We start from the raw sequence: 19,257 nt of genomic DNA on the forward strand, positions 1-19,257 counted from the left end.
TCTCCAAGTCCTTCTCCTCAGTGAATGCAGATGCAAAGTATTTGTTTACCTACATTCTCTGACTCCAAGCAGGGATTCCCTCCTTTATCTTTGAGTGGTTCTACCTGCTCTCTGCTCATCCTCTTTATTTTTTAAATCCAACTCGTCAATGACATTTTATGGCCCTTTCTGGTTCTTGCCGAACCTGTATTTTGATCAGCTCACCTTCAAACAACCTCCACATGTCTTCTGTGGACATGCCCAATAACAACTAATCCCAATCTACTCTCCTTAGCTCCTGCCTAATGGCATTGTAATCAACTAACTACCTTCCCCAACATCCATCAAAATAATCTTAACATTTATGGAGTTATGATCACTACCCCGAAATTCATCTCCCATCACACAAATCACCTTACCCGGCTTGTTTCCCAATAAAAAGTCCAGCATGGTCCCTCCTCGAGTCGGACTATCCACATATTGTTTAAGGAAACCCTCTTGGATGCACCGAACAAATTCTGCCCCATCTAATCCTCTTGCCCTGAGTAAGTCCCAATCAACATAGGGGAAGTTAAAGTCACCCATACTACAACCCTGTGATTCTTGCATCCATTCGTAACCTATCTACATATCTGATTCTCCGTCTCCTGCTGGCTGTTATAAATCTCAAATTGTGGAGCAAATAAATAAACGATGGGTCTTTGTCCCAAACATTATGGAGGGCACTGTATTGTTAGCTCATCCAATTGAAGATTAAGGAAGAAAAATCCAACAGCATTACAACTGAACTGAATCTGAAGGCACTAAATATTGAAAGGCTGCATTCTGACACATCCACAGAGTATTGGATGTGCAGGTAGATAAGAGATGGTCTTGGCATCCTATTCGGCACAGACTTTGTAGGCTGTTCTCATGTTCTATGTTCTACTAGAAGAGTCGAGATGGCCTGTTTCCGTGCTGTAATTGTTATATGGTTATATGGTTAAATGATGCAATGACACTTAACTTGTCATATTATCTTTAGCTACAGATAAATTAACTACAGATATTGATGGTGCAATATCCAAGTTATCGAACACTCGGCTGCAAAACACAAACTCTCATCATCATGCTACAATAGGAAGGGAAAAAACTAGCTGTTGCACTGTTTAATATTTATTCAAAAAAGTCAGAAGAGTCTCAACCCGAAACAACACCTATCCGTGTTCTCTAGAGATGCTGCCTGCCGCAGAGTTACTCCAACACTTTGTGCCACAGATATCCATACTGAGTGAACTGGTGTCTCTCAACAGGACTGAGTGGCCACAGCTAAATTGGAGTTGGAGGAACATTAAAAATGAGAAGATAGACACAAAATGCTGGAGTAACCGACCAACAGCATCTCTGGAGAGAGGGATTGGGTGACATTTCGGGTCGAGATCGTTCTTCAGACAGGGTCTTCTGACGAATATCCATTCCCACAGCATGGTCACTGCCTTTCCAACACATGAATACCGATGACCTGTGGCAATAATTAAATAAAACTTCAACGATGAGAGGAAATTAAATGTTCATACCTGGATGTCGAAGCCGATAGTGAACACATTCTTTAGGTATCCCAAGAGCTTGTGTGCTTTCATGAGATCTGCATCTGGTGGGTCCTGCATGGGACGATAGCCTTCCATTGGGTATGTGGAAAGCAGTTAAGAGAAAGTAATGCCCTTCCAAATTCCGTAATTTGTTCAAATGGTAAATGACAAGCAACCGGCAATTATTAGAGGCAAGAATAATAGCAGAATCGTTAACCAATTGGACAGATTATAATGTCAATTTGCAGCATTCATAGCAATGTACCTGCAATGCCACACTGATTAGAAATCACAGTAAAAAAGAACCTTGGAGTTGCACTGACTTGTACACCTCTCTGGACTGTTTTTCTGCCAATGAGTCAGGCCTTTCAGTTTGTGTGCTACACCCTTATTCTTCCTGAAAAGGGAACGGATGCAATAGGTCAGCTGAACCCCTTTAGGTTTCAGGTTGCTCCCAGGTGATACATATCTCAAAATGGTTGGGAACTAAGTCTATCTTCTGTGAAAGATTGAGTAATCCACGACCTCAGTTCGGTCAACTAACATCGTTCCAGTGCAACACTGCAGGTTGACCATAGATTGGCTTACTGACCTGGAAAAATGAATGCATCACAGATTTAGTTAAACACTTGTAAACCAGAAAGCATCTGGTCAAAAACATGTAATTTCCATTTGTAATCATTTAAAATATCTAGTAATCTTTAGACACAGGCTGTAACATGTCCAAAGCTAGCTAAGATCACACCTACATGGTACTCTGTATCGAATAAACAGAATCACTAATGAAACCAGTCAGCATTTCGGGTTTGGGAACTCAGAATTGGGGAATCACTACTTAAATAAATAAAATCTTTTGGAAGAATGGAAGAATTGGTCTGAAGAAGGGCCCCAACCCAAAATATCACCAATCCATTTTCTCGAACTGCCTGACCCGCTATGTTACTCCAGCATTTTGTGCCGATATTTGGTATAAACCAGAATCTGCAGTTCCTTTTTATTATATTGTATTAAAATGTTTTGGTGTTCTGATAATTGTTTTCCAGATTTCTTTTTACATCAAATCTGTCAAAAGAATAAGTCCCTCTCAAGCTTCCTCAGTTTTCATAGGGTACGCGGCTAGTTAACATTTTATGGTGATGAGACGGTAGTTATCATCAACAGGTGCCACACATTCAAAGTTAAAAACATCAACTGGAAACTAATACACAACAGAGATGAAGACGGAACAGTTCAGTTTTACGATAATGTTGGACAAGAGTTATTCATCAACGTAACCCCAAAAAGGATATCGGATAGGCCGGCTGCCAAAGTTGAAAGCCACTGACTCTTTGAAGGACAGGCTGATCGCTGGGAAGTACGCTATGCCAGGACCTGATCTGATGTCTTCAAATGCAGTTCCCAAAGCTATTCCATTTCTGGAAAAGGAAGAACTGTGATTATTCCCAGTTAAATACAACTGATTCCATTGGATTACTTCAACAACATAGAGCAGGACAGCATAGGAATAGGTCCTTTTAATCACAATGTTTGTGCTGAACATGATGTCAATTTAAACTAATCATATCCCTCCATTCCCTGCATATCCATGTGCCTACCTAAAAGCCTCTTAAATGTCACTATTGTATCTGCTGCTGTAAATAGCTCGTTCTAAGCTTCCCCCAGTCTAGTTTCAGTCAATAAGATACTGTCAAGCACTTGCGCATCTAAATTTATTTTGGAAAAATGCAATAACAGTTCCCCACTATTATACCTAACCACCACGGGTTCGATCGTTGTATCTGCTTGGCCAAGCTCCTCCTAGCCTAATGCAAGCAGAGACACTCCAGAAGGTCACGCAGTCCTAAGCGTTCTCCCAGAAGATCGACACAGGACCTCATGGGAGTTATCTTTTATAGGTCCCCGAACCTTGAGGGGTCGAACCATATAGGGGTCTCTATGCAGTCCAATAACAGATGTCAATTAGCACAGTACATGATAGACATTTCCCTAACCCAATAATACAGTGACTAATACAATGTATCTGACAACATTTCTAGATGCAAGTTAACAGAAATGAATTATGCAACAAGTGCCTGGATATTCAAGAAACCAAGACAAGGCTCAACACTTAACCCAATCAACATCTAGCAAAGTAAAGCTTTGCAACAATTTTTTACAATGTGTATGTCTGGTTTGCATTTACCCAATCCGTTTCATGCAATTTACACCTAATTGTAAGAATCTGCAGATGTTCCATTCTTTCCCTGCAACTCTTATCTAGGCTTTAGACAAGCTGGCACCATTCTGCAGCTTGTCCCATTTCTGCAGAAGGCACATTTAAATTGACCAAATGGCCTAGCAGCCCAGAAACCTTTACTCAATTTTAGTGTCCTGGCATCCCCAATTTGGCCATAATTAACACTGTCACCACCATCCCTAGCAGCATATCCCAGGCACCACCTACTTCTATGTAAAGAAACTTTCCCTGCGCGTCTCCTCCAACTTTCCTCCTGACCGCAAACCTATGACCTCTAATCTTTTACGCTTACAAAACGGCTCTGACTGTCTACCCTCTCAATGCTTGTCATAATTTATATACTTCTCTCAGTTCTCTCCTCGGCCCCCAAAAGACAAAAGAAAATCAATCCGTTTATCCAACTTCTTCTTACAGCTAAAACCCTCTAATCCAGGTCACTCTTACTCTTTTCTATTTTCTTTTCTATAAAGAATTATACAAGGTCGCACTGTATTTCAGAAAAATAAAGCAAACAAAATGTTCACATCAATGCACACAAGATTAAGATGACAAGATGCAATCGAATACCTACCAATTAGATGACAGGAAAAAAACATCTTGGAAGGTTTAAAATTAAACGCTTTAGTAACAGAGCAAGGTTGCGGAATGTGAGGAAATGAGTACGCAAAATGGCAGCTGGGGAAGGGAGGGATGAGGAAGGGCAGCCATAGCAACAACGATCTGCTGCCCTATAGCACCAGAGACCCGGGTTCGATCCTGACTACGGGTGCTGTCTGTAAGAAGTTTGTACGTTCTCCCCTTAATCTGAATGGGTTTTCTCCAGCTGCTGCGGTTTCCTGCCACACTCCAAAGACATACAGGCTTGTAGGTTAATTGGCTTCGGTAAAAATTGTAAATTGTCAATGGTATGTGTAGGATAGCGTTAGTATTCGAGGGTCGTGGTCGGCATGGACTCAGTAGGTTGAAGGGCCCGTTTCCGCGCTGTATCTCTAAGCTAAACTAAACGTTGGGAAGGAAAAGTAGAAAGAGGGAGGGCATGAAATAAGGAAATGGAGAGCAGGAAGTTGAGAAGAAAGGACCATGGGAGGGAAATGGGGTTAGAGGCAGGGCAGGTAAGGAACATGAGGCTGAGGGGGTTATGAAGACAGAATGGATACGGAGCAAGTGGCAGGCATAAGTAGAGTCTGAGGGGACACAAGGCACGGATCAAGAATCAAAAGTTAAGAGGTAATCATTGGTGGGATACACAGAGCAAATGGTGTGAACTAAAGGAGGCAGAAGGCAGGATTTGCAAAGTGCAAGAGCGAGATATCACAAGAAAGGAAGAGGCCAAGGGGACAAGAAACAGAAAGGGCAAAAAGGCAAGAAAGAGGAAGGCAAAGTGCAAAAGTCAAGGAGAGTGAGCAGAGTTGGGAAATTTTAAAAGTTTAGGAGTCTTTCACTTATCTGTTTAATTTTGTAATTAGCATTTAATATTCAACTTTAACTTTTATATAGATTCTAAATGCTTATCGCTGCAAAATGACAGTTAGTTACGATACACATGACATCGGGGGATAGTTTTTTAGCTGGTAATGAGGGTGTTTGACAGGCCTTTAAGATCATGACGTGTAAGCACAGAATGCTTTTGCTAACACATGATATTATTGCTTCAACAAAGTATGAAGATATTTGGAGAGCAGAGGAAAGCTGTGAAGTGGGGAAGAGATTAAAAACATCACCTGGAAACGAATACACAACAGGGATGAAGATGGGACTGTTCAGTTTTACAACCGTTGGACAACAGTTATTCATCAATGTAACACCCTGAAAAGGACATTGGATAGGCTGGCTGCGCAAGTTGACAGCCACCGACTCTTTGAAGAACAGGCTGATCATTCTGATTAAGATTAACTTGTGACTTGAGATGATTAATGCAAGATGCACGTTTACTGCTGAAGTAAACAAATTTATAGCTTTTGTGTCAACTACCCCTTGCAAGCATTTTGGCAATTGTCATGTAACTGTTCTACACTCCCTCCTTTTTGTCCAGGACAATTATCAGCCAATTGACAGAGTTTTAAAATTTTCTCTTTATGTTCCCTCTTGGGGGTCAGTGGGTTGTGCCACCATCATGGCCAGGGTCATCGGTGCCGTTAATGCCCCTGGATGGGCACAACAGCATCTTAAAGGGCACATGCCACATTACAGGGCCCATATTACCATGGCCACTGTGATGAGCCCTTGTACCAGATTATTTCCTAACTTAAATTGGTACCACAAAGGCTGTGTTGCCAACCAACTTCCAGGATTAACAAAACCTTAAGGCTGGATAGAAACTTGGCAGTGCAAGATGCAGTTGCCGTATTCCACACGTACCAATAGGTGGATTGGGCAAAGGGATAAGTTCTGTTGATGGAGGAGGAGCAGTTAGCTTCTAACTTAAAAAAAGTAGAACTTGGACAGTATTAATTAGCATATGGTCAATAAGGTCAGAGTTGAAACATAGCTGAGGTTCAGGCCGCAAGTAAACCAGGTGGGGATGCTCTGTTAACAAAGGATGAGAATAGTACTAAAGAATGATAACTGATCCTGGCTCTGAACATCAAAATGTTGAATCAATTTTGGCTGAAGCAGCAAAGAAAAAAAATAAATTGGTGCTAATAATATACGGGTTCCTTAAATGTTGCTATACTGTTGGCAGAGTTTGATAGTAGGTACACGATATTGAAAAGGAACTTCTAACTATGACTAACTAAAGAACTTGAGGAGCTGTCAAACTGCATGTAAACATAATATGAAGATTAGTTGTAGACCAGATTGCTGGTAAAATGTAGTCACCATCAAGGAATGATAATGCAAGCAAGACATATAAATGCAATAGAAAGATTTTGACAATAAACTAAACAAACAAACAAGTAAAAAAGGAAGAGTTAAACACTGGCCCCTATTATGTATCAATCAAAAGTAATAGAGACAGTAAAAAAGATCACTATCACACGAGACAAACTAATGGAATTAAAATCCAAAAAGATCCTGGACCAGATGGTCTCATCCAAGTATTTCAAAATAAGTAGCTACAAAAATAGTGGATGCATTTGTTATAATCCTCCCTACATACTGCAAAGCTTGCAATACTCTTGAAAACCACAAATGCAACTTCATTGATTCAAAAAGCTAGGAGGCAGAAAATCAGGAAACAATGGTTCTGTTACATTGTTTCTGCTCATTAATTGTTTGGATTCCGAGCACAATTGGGAAGCCAAACAGTTCTGGCTCATCAGTTGGTGCACCAGTCAGTCACCTACATGAACACTTGCAGCCTTTCTGAGGATATCCCCAAAATGCTGTTCAGATAGGACATTGATGGGATGCACAGAGCAAGGATTATGCTATTGGATGTCAAGGATACATAGTCAAACTCCCTCTGATGCCAATGTCATTCTATCATTGCTCCTCATCATTACTTTTTTGCATATCTTTCATTTCTTTGGTCTATATATCTCTCTATATCACCGTCAATATCCCCCATTTCCCTTTCCTCTGACTTTCAGTCTGAAGGGTCACGACCTGAAACGTCACCCAGTCCATCTCTCCAGAGATGACGCCTGCCCCGCTGAGTTACTCCAGCATGATGTGTCTATCTTCGTTGCATCTTTATCTGCATGGGTAAGTTGGGCAGAAGGGCCTGTTTCTGTGCCATATGCCATATGATGAATAGTAGCCTCTGCTGTTTTACATATGTTGCAGCTGTGCCTGGTACTGCTGCTGGTGGGTCCTCACTGAACCAGATCATGATCATTTGACTTGAATGCCTCAGACTTTATTCATGGTTTCCAGTTAGGGAATGCTCGTATTGTATTCTTAGGCAGGCATTACTCTGCACACTTTGTGATTGTAGTGGCATACTCATTTACGTTAGCCACAGGAGCTTTGAATATGGTCCAAACTACCCACTCAGAGCAATCACAAAGGATCTCATATGTTTCCTCACACCAGCAATGAACAACTTTTGGTACTGGATCTTCTGACTTCCGTTTCTGTTTGTAAGCAAGGAGCATTCAGAACCGCTGCCAGGTGGCAGATTTTCCAAAATGCAGTTAGGAGCTAGAACAATAGGCATCTTTCTTGATTGTGGAGCAATCGTTGAGGGTGTTTGGGCCTCAGGAGGGTCAGAAGATGTGTTGATAGTATTTAGATAGCACACACGAGGTTCATCTGGTTGAAGTCTCACGTTATTATGAACTTCATTCAAGGCTATTAGTAGCGGTGTAAAATTCATCCTGTGCAAGCTTAAAATGTTGCTAATGATTATGGCGAGTTTCAGTACCACATGCATAATGTATCCTCCAGTTTTGAACAACAATAAATGAAGAACATTAGTAAATCAGTTTGTATTTAATAACAATCTGGTAGTTTGTTGATCTGGACTCCACTGCTTATAGTGACATTATTTTATGCAAATGAAAGTTGACCATTTGACACATTGGCTAGATTTGCAGTAATTTGCTGCTCCCCAACCACAGCTGCTCTTGGCACTAATACCTGAATACATTTTCCTTAATGTAAACCCTGGACCAGACCAAGCACTTTCCATTTCTTCCCTGAGTTGCCACTCCTGAGTGCACTAGAAAACCACAACACAATTTCTGTGCTGACTCTTCACTACCCGTGTACAGTCTCACGGAGAGACATGCTTCTAACAGCCACGTTATTCGACAGGGCTGTGAAACCAAGTAACAATATCAACCCATTGAGTTTCAGGTTAAAAGCCAAGAGTTGTAATGCTATTCCCGTCTTTTTATTTCAATTTCGAGATAGATTATAATGAGGCTGCCAAGAAGGACTGCGTAGTTCCCTGAATGTTTTAGTAAAATAATGGAAAATAATTAACATTTTTAACATTACCACACATAGTATGTTAATGTGGGAGAGGTTTAACACTCACAGGCAGAAGCCAATCTTTCCTTCGTCAAGGTCTATCACACAAGTTACAATATCACCAGCTGCCCAAGCCTGGAAAAAAAAAATAAAGTATAGACAATATTTTGCCTAGAGAATTAATTTTACTTGTACAGTCTAAGGCTTCAATCATCCCATGTCCCATAATGGGACTGTAGCGGATGTACAGGAAGATTTGTAAACTGTTCATCCTTTACCACCATTACTCTAGAACCAAGATCACACCAAGCACAAGTCATTGAGGTGTACCATGCAGACAACGCCAACATGTGTGTTCAGAGGATGAACTCCAAGTGATTATGGACTCGTGCTCTGAAGCTTGATAGAGAATGAGCCTAATACAGAACATTTGCAAGCAAATCATCGCCTCAAACATGCAACTGTGTACAACACAGCCGCCCAAATTATCGAGATTTATAATGAAATCTTGGATAATGTAAATCTTGGATACATAAAAAAACACCTGCTAGCACATGCATACGAGGAAGATGAAATTCACCACTCTCCAGTGCCCCAGCACAATCTTTTGCTGTCTGAAGAAAATAATATTCAGAGATTATGCCCTCAAAGACAGGATAGTCCACCGGGGCTGCAATGATCTCCATTTTCTCACAAACTTCTAAGACACGGACAAGGATAAAAGTTAACAATGGTGATGAAGTGAAGGAAAGTGATGGAAAACAATCTTTAGAATGGTATTATGTGTAGAAAGGTAATCATGCAAAATATCATGGCGTCCCATATCTAGTTATGTAGAGTAAGCGAGAAGGAAGAGGGAGGAGGGTGAGGGAGATTGAGGGGGGAGAAGGGATTGAGAGAGAAGGGCCAAGGGGGAAGGAGAGAGTAATTCCAATCAATGTCTAAGCCGCTAGTCACTTACCTTTCCGTAATTAGTGGTGGTAACATTCCATTTGCGAACTCTATTTCCATCATAAGCATAAGAATCTGAGGTGTCACCGACCCCCTCCTGTGGAGTAGGCAAATAGGTATCAGGAACATATACACTGTATACGCTGCCAAGAATACTACACTTTTCTAGCCATAACACGTACAAATTTTCAGGTACCGTAATCCCTGCGTAAGAACATGAATGTCAGTCAAGTACATCTCCTTATGATCCAATAATATAGTTCAACTATCAATTAATAAGTGTGTGATTCAATTATAATTAAACACATTTTGCTATCATCACTGTGAAATAATGACAGTTTATGAACAATCTCTGTGAAAAAGTGTGAAAATTAATCAAACAGATTTCAATGATCTTTGAAATCAAAAACTGTAGATGCTGCAAATCTGAAACAAAAATAGAATGGGCTGGAAAGCAGATCAGGCAGAATATGTAGAAAAATAAACAATGTTACGAGTCTACACACCAACAAAGGGTCGTAGACCTGACATATTGGCCATTTCACTTTGCACAGCTGCTTGACGTGCTACTTTTTTCTAGGCTTTTCAAATCCAATAATCCAACATTCACAACATGTGAATACTGCCAGAAAGATCAGAATTTGAGGTCCATCGCCAATTGTCTTATTACGTTAATTCGATTCATATCACTGTTTCCTTTGTGTTGAAGGTATTCCAGACTTTTAACCTAATAAAGGAATCACTAAACGCAACCAAAAAAGAAATATGACTTGAAGGGAAATGCAATTGGTGCCATCATCTGGTTGCTGACATTACCCTTTAAGGTGGCCAAAACTGGGAATTGCTGTTGATGTTATCTTGGCCAGATGTTACACAGTATTGTCACCACACCATGCCTGTGGTCGAGATTGAGAATACTTAGGAAAGAAAAGCAGGCTACTTTGTGATCAATAGCACTTATCATCAATAGCTTCAGGTATCATTAGGCAAATTATGCCATGCATATGGAAAATAGGGTTTGGGAAGTAAAGTGAAAATTTCACTTGATCTATTTCCCTCCTGGGATAAATAAATTTCTATTGTATCGTATCGTATTGTAAAAGCATACTGCAGGCTACTTAGTCACTCATCAATTCCTGATATCATAACATTAATGTGGCTTAGCCAAGTAAGTTTCAATTTAATGGTGATCCTAAGACAATGGTGGAAGGGAATCCAAGGATAGTAACATCATTTCCTATCAAAGGGTGGTGGTTAAAATCTCTATTGGATATGACCATCATCTGGCATTTGTGTAGTGCAAAATGATATTTTCTAATTACCAATTCAAACCTGAATTTTATCCCGATTTTACCACACACAAGAACATCCATACAACATAGAACAGGACAGGAACAGGCCCTTCGAACCACAACGTCTGTCCTGAACATAATACTAGTTTAAAATAATCCCTTCTACCTGCACATGATCCACATCCCTTCATTTTCTGCATAACTATGCACTATTCTAAAATGCCTCTTGAGTACCACTATCAAATTTGCCTCCACATCAGCCCTGCCACTCCTGTCACCCACCACTCTGCGTAAAAAGTATTGCCCCCAAACATCTCCTTTAAATTTTTCCCCTCTTATTTTAAAATTATGCACTCTCATCTTCGACATTTCCATCCTGGAGAAAGGATATGAGTCTATGCTATCCATGACTCTCAGTTTTATATACTTAGGAGGTCTTCCCTCAGCCTCCAACACTCCAGAGAATAACATAATTGCTAGCACTTTTTTTGTTCACTCCATATCTGCCCCAGCATTCTTTCATCACCTTCAGGTCACTGCTCAGCACATCTCGCAAACAAATGGGACCAGCGAGATGTCTCCATAAAGTTTTACACGGCAAATGCAACATGCTTAAATGAAAATACAGTCAGCATATTTCACATTTATTGCAGGAAGTACGCTTTAATAGTGGAAAAAATAAAGACGATTTTCCAAGTAGTCCCTCAAGGTGTTTTCCCCATGAATAATTGGTTAAAATAATGAAATTCAACCCCAAACACTGGTCTTATCCTTCCCTCTGGATTCTGTACCAGTCCTACACTTACCTCAGTTCCCATACTCCACCTCGCAAATTGTACATGCCCAAAATGGACTTTTGGCAAACTTGGAGCTCTGGAATTCCTTCCATAACCTCTCATTGAAATTAATATTCACCTAACTTAATTAATCGTTATGCCACGCAATATAAACCCATTTGTTAAGTCTCTTGCCAAGGACACTTTATGTTGAAGGAACTACATAAATGCAGATTGTTATTAGTGAATCACCAACTTGTTAAAATACCTTACCACCCACCTTGCAAAGATGCGAGAGAAAAATATCGTCTCACCTCCTGATTGAATCTGCAGTGAAGGGTGCACCAACCAACCTGCATTAGCCCCTGAGAGGAGATCAGAACTTCATACATCCACTTGCCTGTGGCCAATAACACGAGAATCAAAATGACATCAAACATAACAGCAACACACAAAGGGTTTAGGTCTTTCCACATGTCTCACCTACATAACACATCTTTGTATCATAATCTCAAATTAGAGAACAATAATTTAATTGTTAACAATAAAAAATAATTTAAAACACGGAATTACCCTGGATATTATTGCTGAAAACCAAAGAGAAAATTGAGAAAGTGATTCTCCATTTAGGCACCATGTTTTGACAAAGCACCAATTTTTAATGTAGGCAAAATGGAAATATTGGTTTGAAACAACTGACATCCGTGCTTGAAGGGAATGGAAAACGTTTTGGGTCAGGACCCTTCTTCAGATTGATTCAGACTAAGGGGTCCTAAACAGACCCATTCCTTCTTTCCTTCCACAGATGCTGCCTGACCCACAAAGTTCCTCCAGCACTGATCCACTGAATTACTCCAAGACTTTGTGTCTTAACGTGAAATGTTAATTGTTTTTCTCTCCATAGAATGCTCTATGTGCATTTCCAGTATTTTATGCTTTTACTTTACTTCAAACACATCTCCAACCCTCCCAGATTGCTAAAATGCCATTTCCCACAAGTTAATGGATCTTTTCAAGTTTATGGCAAGTTTTATCCTTTGCCATAAATATTTAAAATCTAATAAAATTATGGTAATTTGTCGTAAAGTGCTCCCCTACTTACACTTCAGTCACCAACTCTGCTTTATTTTCCAAGAGGCTGAGTTTTACCCCTTCTCTAGCTGGGCCCATTACACATTGATTGATAAAATTTTCCTGAACCCCACATCTCTATCCCATCTAAGCCCTTAGCACAATGACAGTCCCAGTTGGTATCACAACCCAATTATCCTTGCAACTCTCCGCAATCTCCCTGCATATTTTTTCCTCTAACTCTTGTAATTTAATCTCGAACTACTGCTGTGATTCTTTTCTTAATCAAAAAGCAACACGTTGTACCGTGGAACACTGAGCCGTCAGATCTGCTCCTCCTTCAGCCGTGTTTTGTAGTAGCTATAATATTTCAGCCTCTTGGCCCAATTCATCCAAGTTACAGTGCGCTCCATAATGTTTGGGACAAAGACCTTTATTTGCCTCTGTACTCCACAATTTGAGATTTGTAATAGAAAAAAATCACATGTGGTTAAAGTGCACATTGTCAGATTTTAATAAAGGCCATTTTTATACATTTCAGTTTCACCATGTAGAAATTACAGCAGCGTTTATACATAGTCCCCTCATTTCCGTGCACCATAATGTTTGGGTCACAGCAATGTTATATAAATTATGAAAGTAATTATGTTTAGAATATTGTTGCATATCCTTTGCATGCAATGACTGCTTGAAGTCTGCGATTCATGGATATCACCAGTTGCTCGGTATCTTTTCTGGTGATGCTCTACCAGGCTTGTATTGCAGCCAGTCTTTAGCTTATGCTTGTTTTGGTGGCTAGTCCCTTTCAGTTTTCTCTTCAGCATATAAAAGGCATGCTCAATTGGGTTCAGATCGGGTGATTGACTTGGCCCCTCATGAATTGACCATTTTTTAGCTTTGAAAAACTCCTTTGTTGCTTTAGCAGTATGTTTGGGATCATTGTCTTGCTGTAGCCGGCCAATGAGTTTTAGCATTTGTTTGATCTTGAACAGATAGGATGTGTCTATACACTTCAGAATTCATTATGCTATTACCATCAGCAGTTGATGATAAGTGAGCCAGTACCTTCAGCAGCCACACATGCCCAGGCCATAACATCCCCACCACTGTGTTTCACAGATGATGTGGTATGTTTTGGATCTTGGGCAGTTCCTTCTCTCCTCCATACTTTGCTTTTGCCATCACTCTGATATAAGTTAATCTTCATCTCATCTGTCCACAAGACCTTTTTCCAGAACTGTGGATGCTCTTTTAAGTACTTTTTGGCCAACTAACCTAGCCATTCTATTTTTGCAGCTAACCAGTGGGTTGCATCTTGCAATGTAGCCTCTGCATTTCTGTTCATGAAGTCGGTTGGGGACAGTGGTCATTGACAAATCCACACCTGATTCCTGAAGAGTGTTTCTGATCTGTCGGGACAGGTGTTTGGAGATTTTTCTTTATTATAAAAATAATTCTTCTGTCATCAGTTGTGGAGGTCTTCCTTGGCCTGCCAGTCCCTTTTGTGATTAGTAAGTTCACCAGTGCTCTCTTTCTTCTTGTTGATGTTACAAACAGTTGATTTTGGTAAGCCTAAGGTTTGGCGGATGTCTCTAACAGTTTTATTCTTGTTTCTCAGTCTCATAATGGCTTATTTAACTTTCATTGGCATAACTTTGGTCCTCAAGTTGATAAACAGCAATAAAGGTTTCCAAAGGTGATGGAAAGACTGGAGGAAAGACTATGTGCTGAGAGCTCTCTTATACCTGCATTAAGGAAGCATTTAAACACACCTGAGCAATTACAAATACCTGTGAAGTCATGAGTCCCAAACATCATGGTGCCTTGAAATGGAGGGACTATGTATAAACAGAGCTGTAATTTCTACATGGTGAAACCAAAATGTATAAAAATACCCTTCAATAAAATCTGACAATGTGCACATGTGATTTTTTCTATTGCACATCTCAAATTGTGGACTACAGAGGCAAATAAATAAATGATGGGTCTTTGTCCCAAACATTATGAAGGGCACTGTACCTGACCGGCCTTTTGCATTGAAATAAATGCAGTTTAAACCACCAAACGTCCCTCGCTCCTTGACATGATCCTGCCTGCTGTATTTGTCTCATCTATCTGGCTACTGCTGTGGGTCCCATCCCCCTGCCAGATCTGTTGAAACCATCCCAAGTAGTTATTGGTACCTCCTCCAGTCCAGGTGCAATCCGTTCTTCTTGTATAGATCACCTATGTCAGAGGAGATCCAAGGGTCCAAAAAACCCAAACCCATGCCCTAGCTCCTCAGCCACACATTAATTTACCTTATTCTACTATTTCTACTCTCAAATGTCTGAAGAAGCGTCCCAACCTCAAACATCATCATCAATTTTCTTCAGAGATGCTGCCTGACCCAATGAGTTACTCCAGCTATGTGTCTATCTTATCCTACACTCAGCTGCACATGGTCACTGGAAGTATTCCAGAGATTACTACCCTTGCGAACCTGCTTATTAAACCCATGTCATTGGTACCAATATGCACAATGACCTCTGCTACTCACCACCGTCCTTGAAAATTTTCTAGCAACTACTCAAGAAATATTATTGATCCTGGAACCTGGGTGACAACATACCTAGTATCACTTTTGCAGCCACAGCATCTCCAGTCTGCCCGCTATTGGGTTTCCTATCACTACAGCTGACACCGTCTCCATCATTCACCTACCTGTTTATGGAAAATTATATTGCAGCTACACTCAGTCAAACCTCATTACATGTTTTGAAACAATCACCTTTCATTGTTCTAAACCCGAAATTCATTGTCCATGTTTCGTTGGAAACTTGATGTTTCCTAAATGGATTCTCCATTTCCCAGAAATCAACCTAGTAAATCTTTCTTCTGCCTTCAATGTATGTATTCCAAGAGTAGTCCTGCAAAGGACCTGTGTAACAATTTCCTTCCTGTCGTTCATACTAGTGCTGTGTTATCCCACTTTTGCATCCACTTCCTACACACTAAGGGCAATTTATAGGGGCCAATTGACCTACAAACCAGCATATCTTTGGGACGTGGGAGGGAAACAAGTGTGCCCAGAGGAAACCCATGATCCCAGGGAGAATGTGCAAATTCCCTGCAGACAGCAGCCAAGATCAGGATTGAGCCAGAGCCTCAGGCACTGTGGAGCAGCAGCTCTACCAGCTCTTGTGAAGTGCACAGAGGGGAGGATATGGGAAGATGGGACTGGTAGGATTGTGAGAGAATCGCAAAAAAATGTTAAGGATATGATCGTATCTGACTGACTGCATCGAATGATTGGACTCCGGGTGCTCCGGTTTCCTCCCACATTCCAAAGACACACTCAGGTGTAGGAGGCAGCACCAAAGCAGTCATTACTGTAGCAAGGAAAGTGTTGGGGAGTGATACCAGAGAAGGCTTTGAATTAAGACTGGTCCACATAAACGATACGAGACAACTTTCTTTACCCTAGGAGGGAAATTGATCTGCCAACAGTCATAAAAACACAAAATACATGAAACATGAAATTAAAGTGACGAGTGGAAAGGATTGGGGATGTCTACAGATTGAGGTTGGGGGCGGGGTGGGGGGGAGAGTCAGTCTCAGTCTACCCCACGACTGAAGGGGAAGGAGTTGTGCAGTTGGATAGCCACTAGGAAGAAGGATCTCCTGTGGCGTTCTGTCCTGCATCTTGGTTGAACCAGTCTGTTGCTGAAGGTACTCCTCAGGTTGACCAGTGTGTCCTGGAGGGGGTGAGCTGTATTGTTTAGGATGCCCCACAGTTTGAGGTGCATCCTCCCCTCCAAGACCAACTCCCACAAATCCAACTCTGCCCCCAGGAGGGAGCAACCTTCCTGATGAGTTTGTTGATCCTATTGGATCTGTAGCCTTCGTCCTGCTGCCCTAGCACACGGCAGCTAAGAAGATGGCATTGGCCACCACCGATTGGTAGAACATCTGCAGCTTCTTACTGCAGATGCTGACAGAGGGGAGCCTTCTCAAAAAGTACAGCCGGCTCTGTCCCTCCTTGTACAAGGCCTCAGCGTTCCTGGACCAGTCCAGTTTACTGTTCCGGTACACGCTAAGGTAGTTGTACTCCCTGGTAATCTGCACATCCACACCATTGTTAAGAGACAAGGGACAAGGGTGTTCCTCTCCTCCTAAAGCCCACCACTAACTCCTTAGTCTTGTCGGTGTTGAGTTGCAGGTGATTCAGCCCACACCACTCAACAAAATTGTTGACTACACAATGTAGACAACCAGGAGTCAGCCACCAGATGGGGCCATGCGAGTGCCCATGTCGAGATCTTCAATTTGTACAAATGGGTTGAATCAAAAGAGAACTGTTAATGGGGAGAACAAGTTTTGCCAGGCAGAAGAGAGCATTAATTGAGGGGAATTGATTGAATATATTCTAGAAAGAAAAAAAGGGCTTCAAGGTCTCTCTGATAGAGAATAGCCTTAAATGAGAATTACATATGAAATGCTATTTAACTGAAAAACAATGTAAATCAATGTATTAATGAGTGGTAGACAAAAATGCTGAAACTCAAGAGTCAAGAGTCTCAGCAGGTGAGTTTCACCCGCTGAGTTTTTCCAGCATTTTTGTCCACCTTCGATTTTCAAACATCTGTAGTTCCTTCTTAAATATTAATGAGTGGTTGTGACGATGCGAGTTTGGACATTGTCAGTATAGTTTTTGCAAAGTAATTAAAAATAAATAACTGAAATATCACTATTACTTAAGTATTCAGACCCTTTACTCAGTACTTTGTTGAGGCACCTTAGGTAGCAATTACAGCCTCATGTCTTCTTGGGTATGACGCTACAAGCTTGGCACACCTGTATTTGGATAATTTCTCCCATTCTTCTCTGTGGATCCTCTCAAGCTCTGTCAGGTTGGATGGGGAGCGTCGATGCACAGCAATTTTCAGGTCCCTCCAGAGATGTTCAATCGGGTTCAATTCTGGGCTCTGGCCGGGTCACTCAAGGACATTCACAGACTTGTCATGACTCCAGTCCTGTGTTGTCTTGGCTTAGGGTCGTTGTCATTGTTGGAAGGTGAACCTCTGCTCCAGTCTGAGGTCCAGAATGCTCCGGAGCAGGTTTTCATCAAGGATCTCTCTGCCCCGTTCATCTTTCCCTCGATCCTGACTAGTCTCCCAGTTCCTGCCGCTGAAAAATATCCTCACAGAATGATGCTGCCACCACCATGCTTCACCGAAGGTATAGTATTGGCCAGGTGATGAGCAGTGCCTGGTTTCCTCCAGAGGTGACACTTGGCATTCAGGCCAGAGTTCAATCTTGGTTTCATCAGACCAGAGAATCTTGTTTCTCATGGTCTGAGAGTCCTTCAGGTGCCTTTTGACAAACTCCAAGCGGGCTATCATGTACCTTTTACTGAGGAGTGGCTTCCGTCTGGCCACTCTACCATAAAGGCCTGATTGGTGGAGTACTGCAGATATAGTTGTCCTTCTGGAAGGTTCCACCATCTCCACAGAGGAACTCTGGAGCTCTGTCAGAGTAACCACCTCCCTGACCAAGGCCCTTCTCCCCCGATTGCTCAGTTTGGCCGGGCAGCCAGCTCTATGAAGAGTCTTGCTGGTTCCAAAGTTCTTCCATTTAAGAATGACGGAGGCCACTTTGCTCTTCGGGACCTGCAATGCTGCAGAAATTGTTTTATAACCTTCCCCAGATCTGTGTATCACACATTCCTCTCTCGGAGGTCTACGGCCAATTCCTTTGTCTAAATGGCTTGATTTTCGTTCTGAAATGCACTGTCAACTATGGGACCTTATATAGACAGGTATGTGCCTTTCCAAATCATGTCCAATCAATTTAATTTACCACTGATGGATTCAAAGTCAAAGTATCCTTTATTGTCATTCAGACCTTTCGGTCTGAACAAAATTTCGTTGCCTTGCAGTCATACATATAATAAAAAATAACAAAAACACACAATAAACACAAATTTAAAATCCACCACAGTGAGTTCACCAGGCACCTCCTCACTGCGATGGAAGGCAAAAGTCTTAAAGTCCTTGTCTCTTCCCTCCTTGTTCTCCCTCTGCGCTGAGGCGATCCAGGCATCCGATGTTGTGACCCCCACTGGCTGATGGTTAGTAAGTCCCATGGCTTAACCGTGCTCCGCGAACGGGCCGGTTCAAACTCCGCGACCCGGGGTGGTCGAAGCTGCTGAAGCTGCCGCCCTCCAGTCCAACGGACGCAATAGTTGTTTCGGGAGTTCCGGAAAAACAGGTCACCAACCTGTGACCTGCGAGCTCCCGACGATGTCGTCCACTGGGCCCGCGGCCGAGCCTCGTTGTCGGGTCCGCCGCCGGAACGCTGCCACAGCTCCAAGTCGGGCCGCCGCCGGAACGCCGCCACAGCCCCGAGGCCGCCAGCTCCGCCATTAGGCCTCAGCGCAGACGGAGACGGACTCTAATCAAGTTGTAGAAACATCTCAAGGATAATCAATGGAACCTAATGAACCTAAGCTCAATTTTGAGTGTCATAGCAAAGGGTCTGAA

The 19,257-nt window shown here is 41.8% G+C and overlaps 1 protein-coding gene across 4 annotated transcripts in view; it reads right to left on the bottom strand.

Moving 5' to 3' along the window:
• The window catches only part of LOC129704606 (E3 ubiquitin-protein ligase RNF123), a 184,890-nt gene that overhangs the window by 150,658 nt on the left and 14,975 nt on the right, over positions 1-19,257 (bottom strand). For all 4 annotated transcript variants that reach the window (XM_055647838.1, XM_055647839.1, XM_055647836.1 and 1 more), the window contains exons 7-11: positions 11,977-12,062; positions 9,605-9,691; positions 8,711-8,778; positions 2,834-2,962; positions 1,536-1,647 (exon numbers count right to left, since the gene is read on the bottom strand). In XM_055647838.1, coding sequence (XP_055503813.1) covers positions 1,536-1,647; positions 2,834-2,962; positions 8,711-8,778; positions 9,605-9,691; positions 11,977-12,062 — 482 coding nt within the window. The remainder of the gene's footprint in view (positions 1-1,535; positions 1,648-2,833; positions 2,963-8,710; positions 8,779-9,604; positions 9,692-11,976; positions 12,063-19,257) is intronic.

The sequence above is a fragment of the Leucoraja erinacea genome, chromosome 16, assembly GCF_028641065.1.
Source record: "Leucoraja erinacea ecotype New England chromosome 16, Leri_hhj_1, whole genome shotgun sequence".
NCBI lineage: Eukaryota > Metazoa > Chordata > Chondrichthyes > Rajiformes > Rajidae > Leucoraja > Leucoraja erinaceus.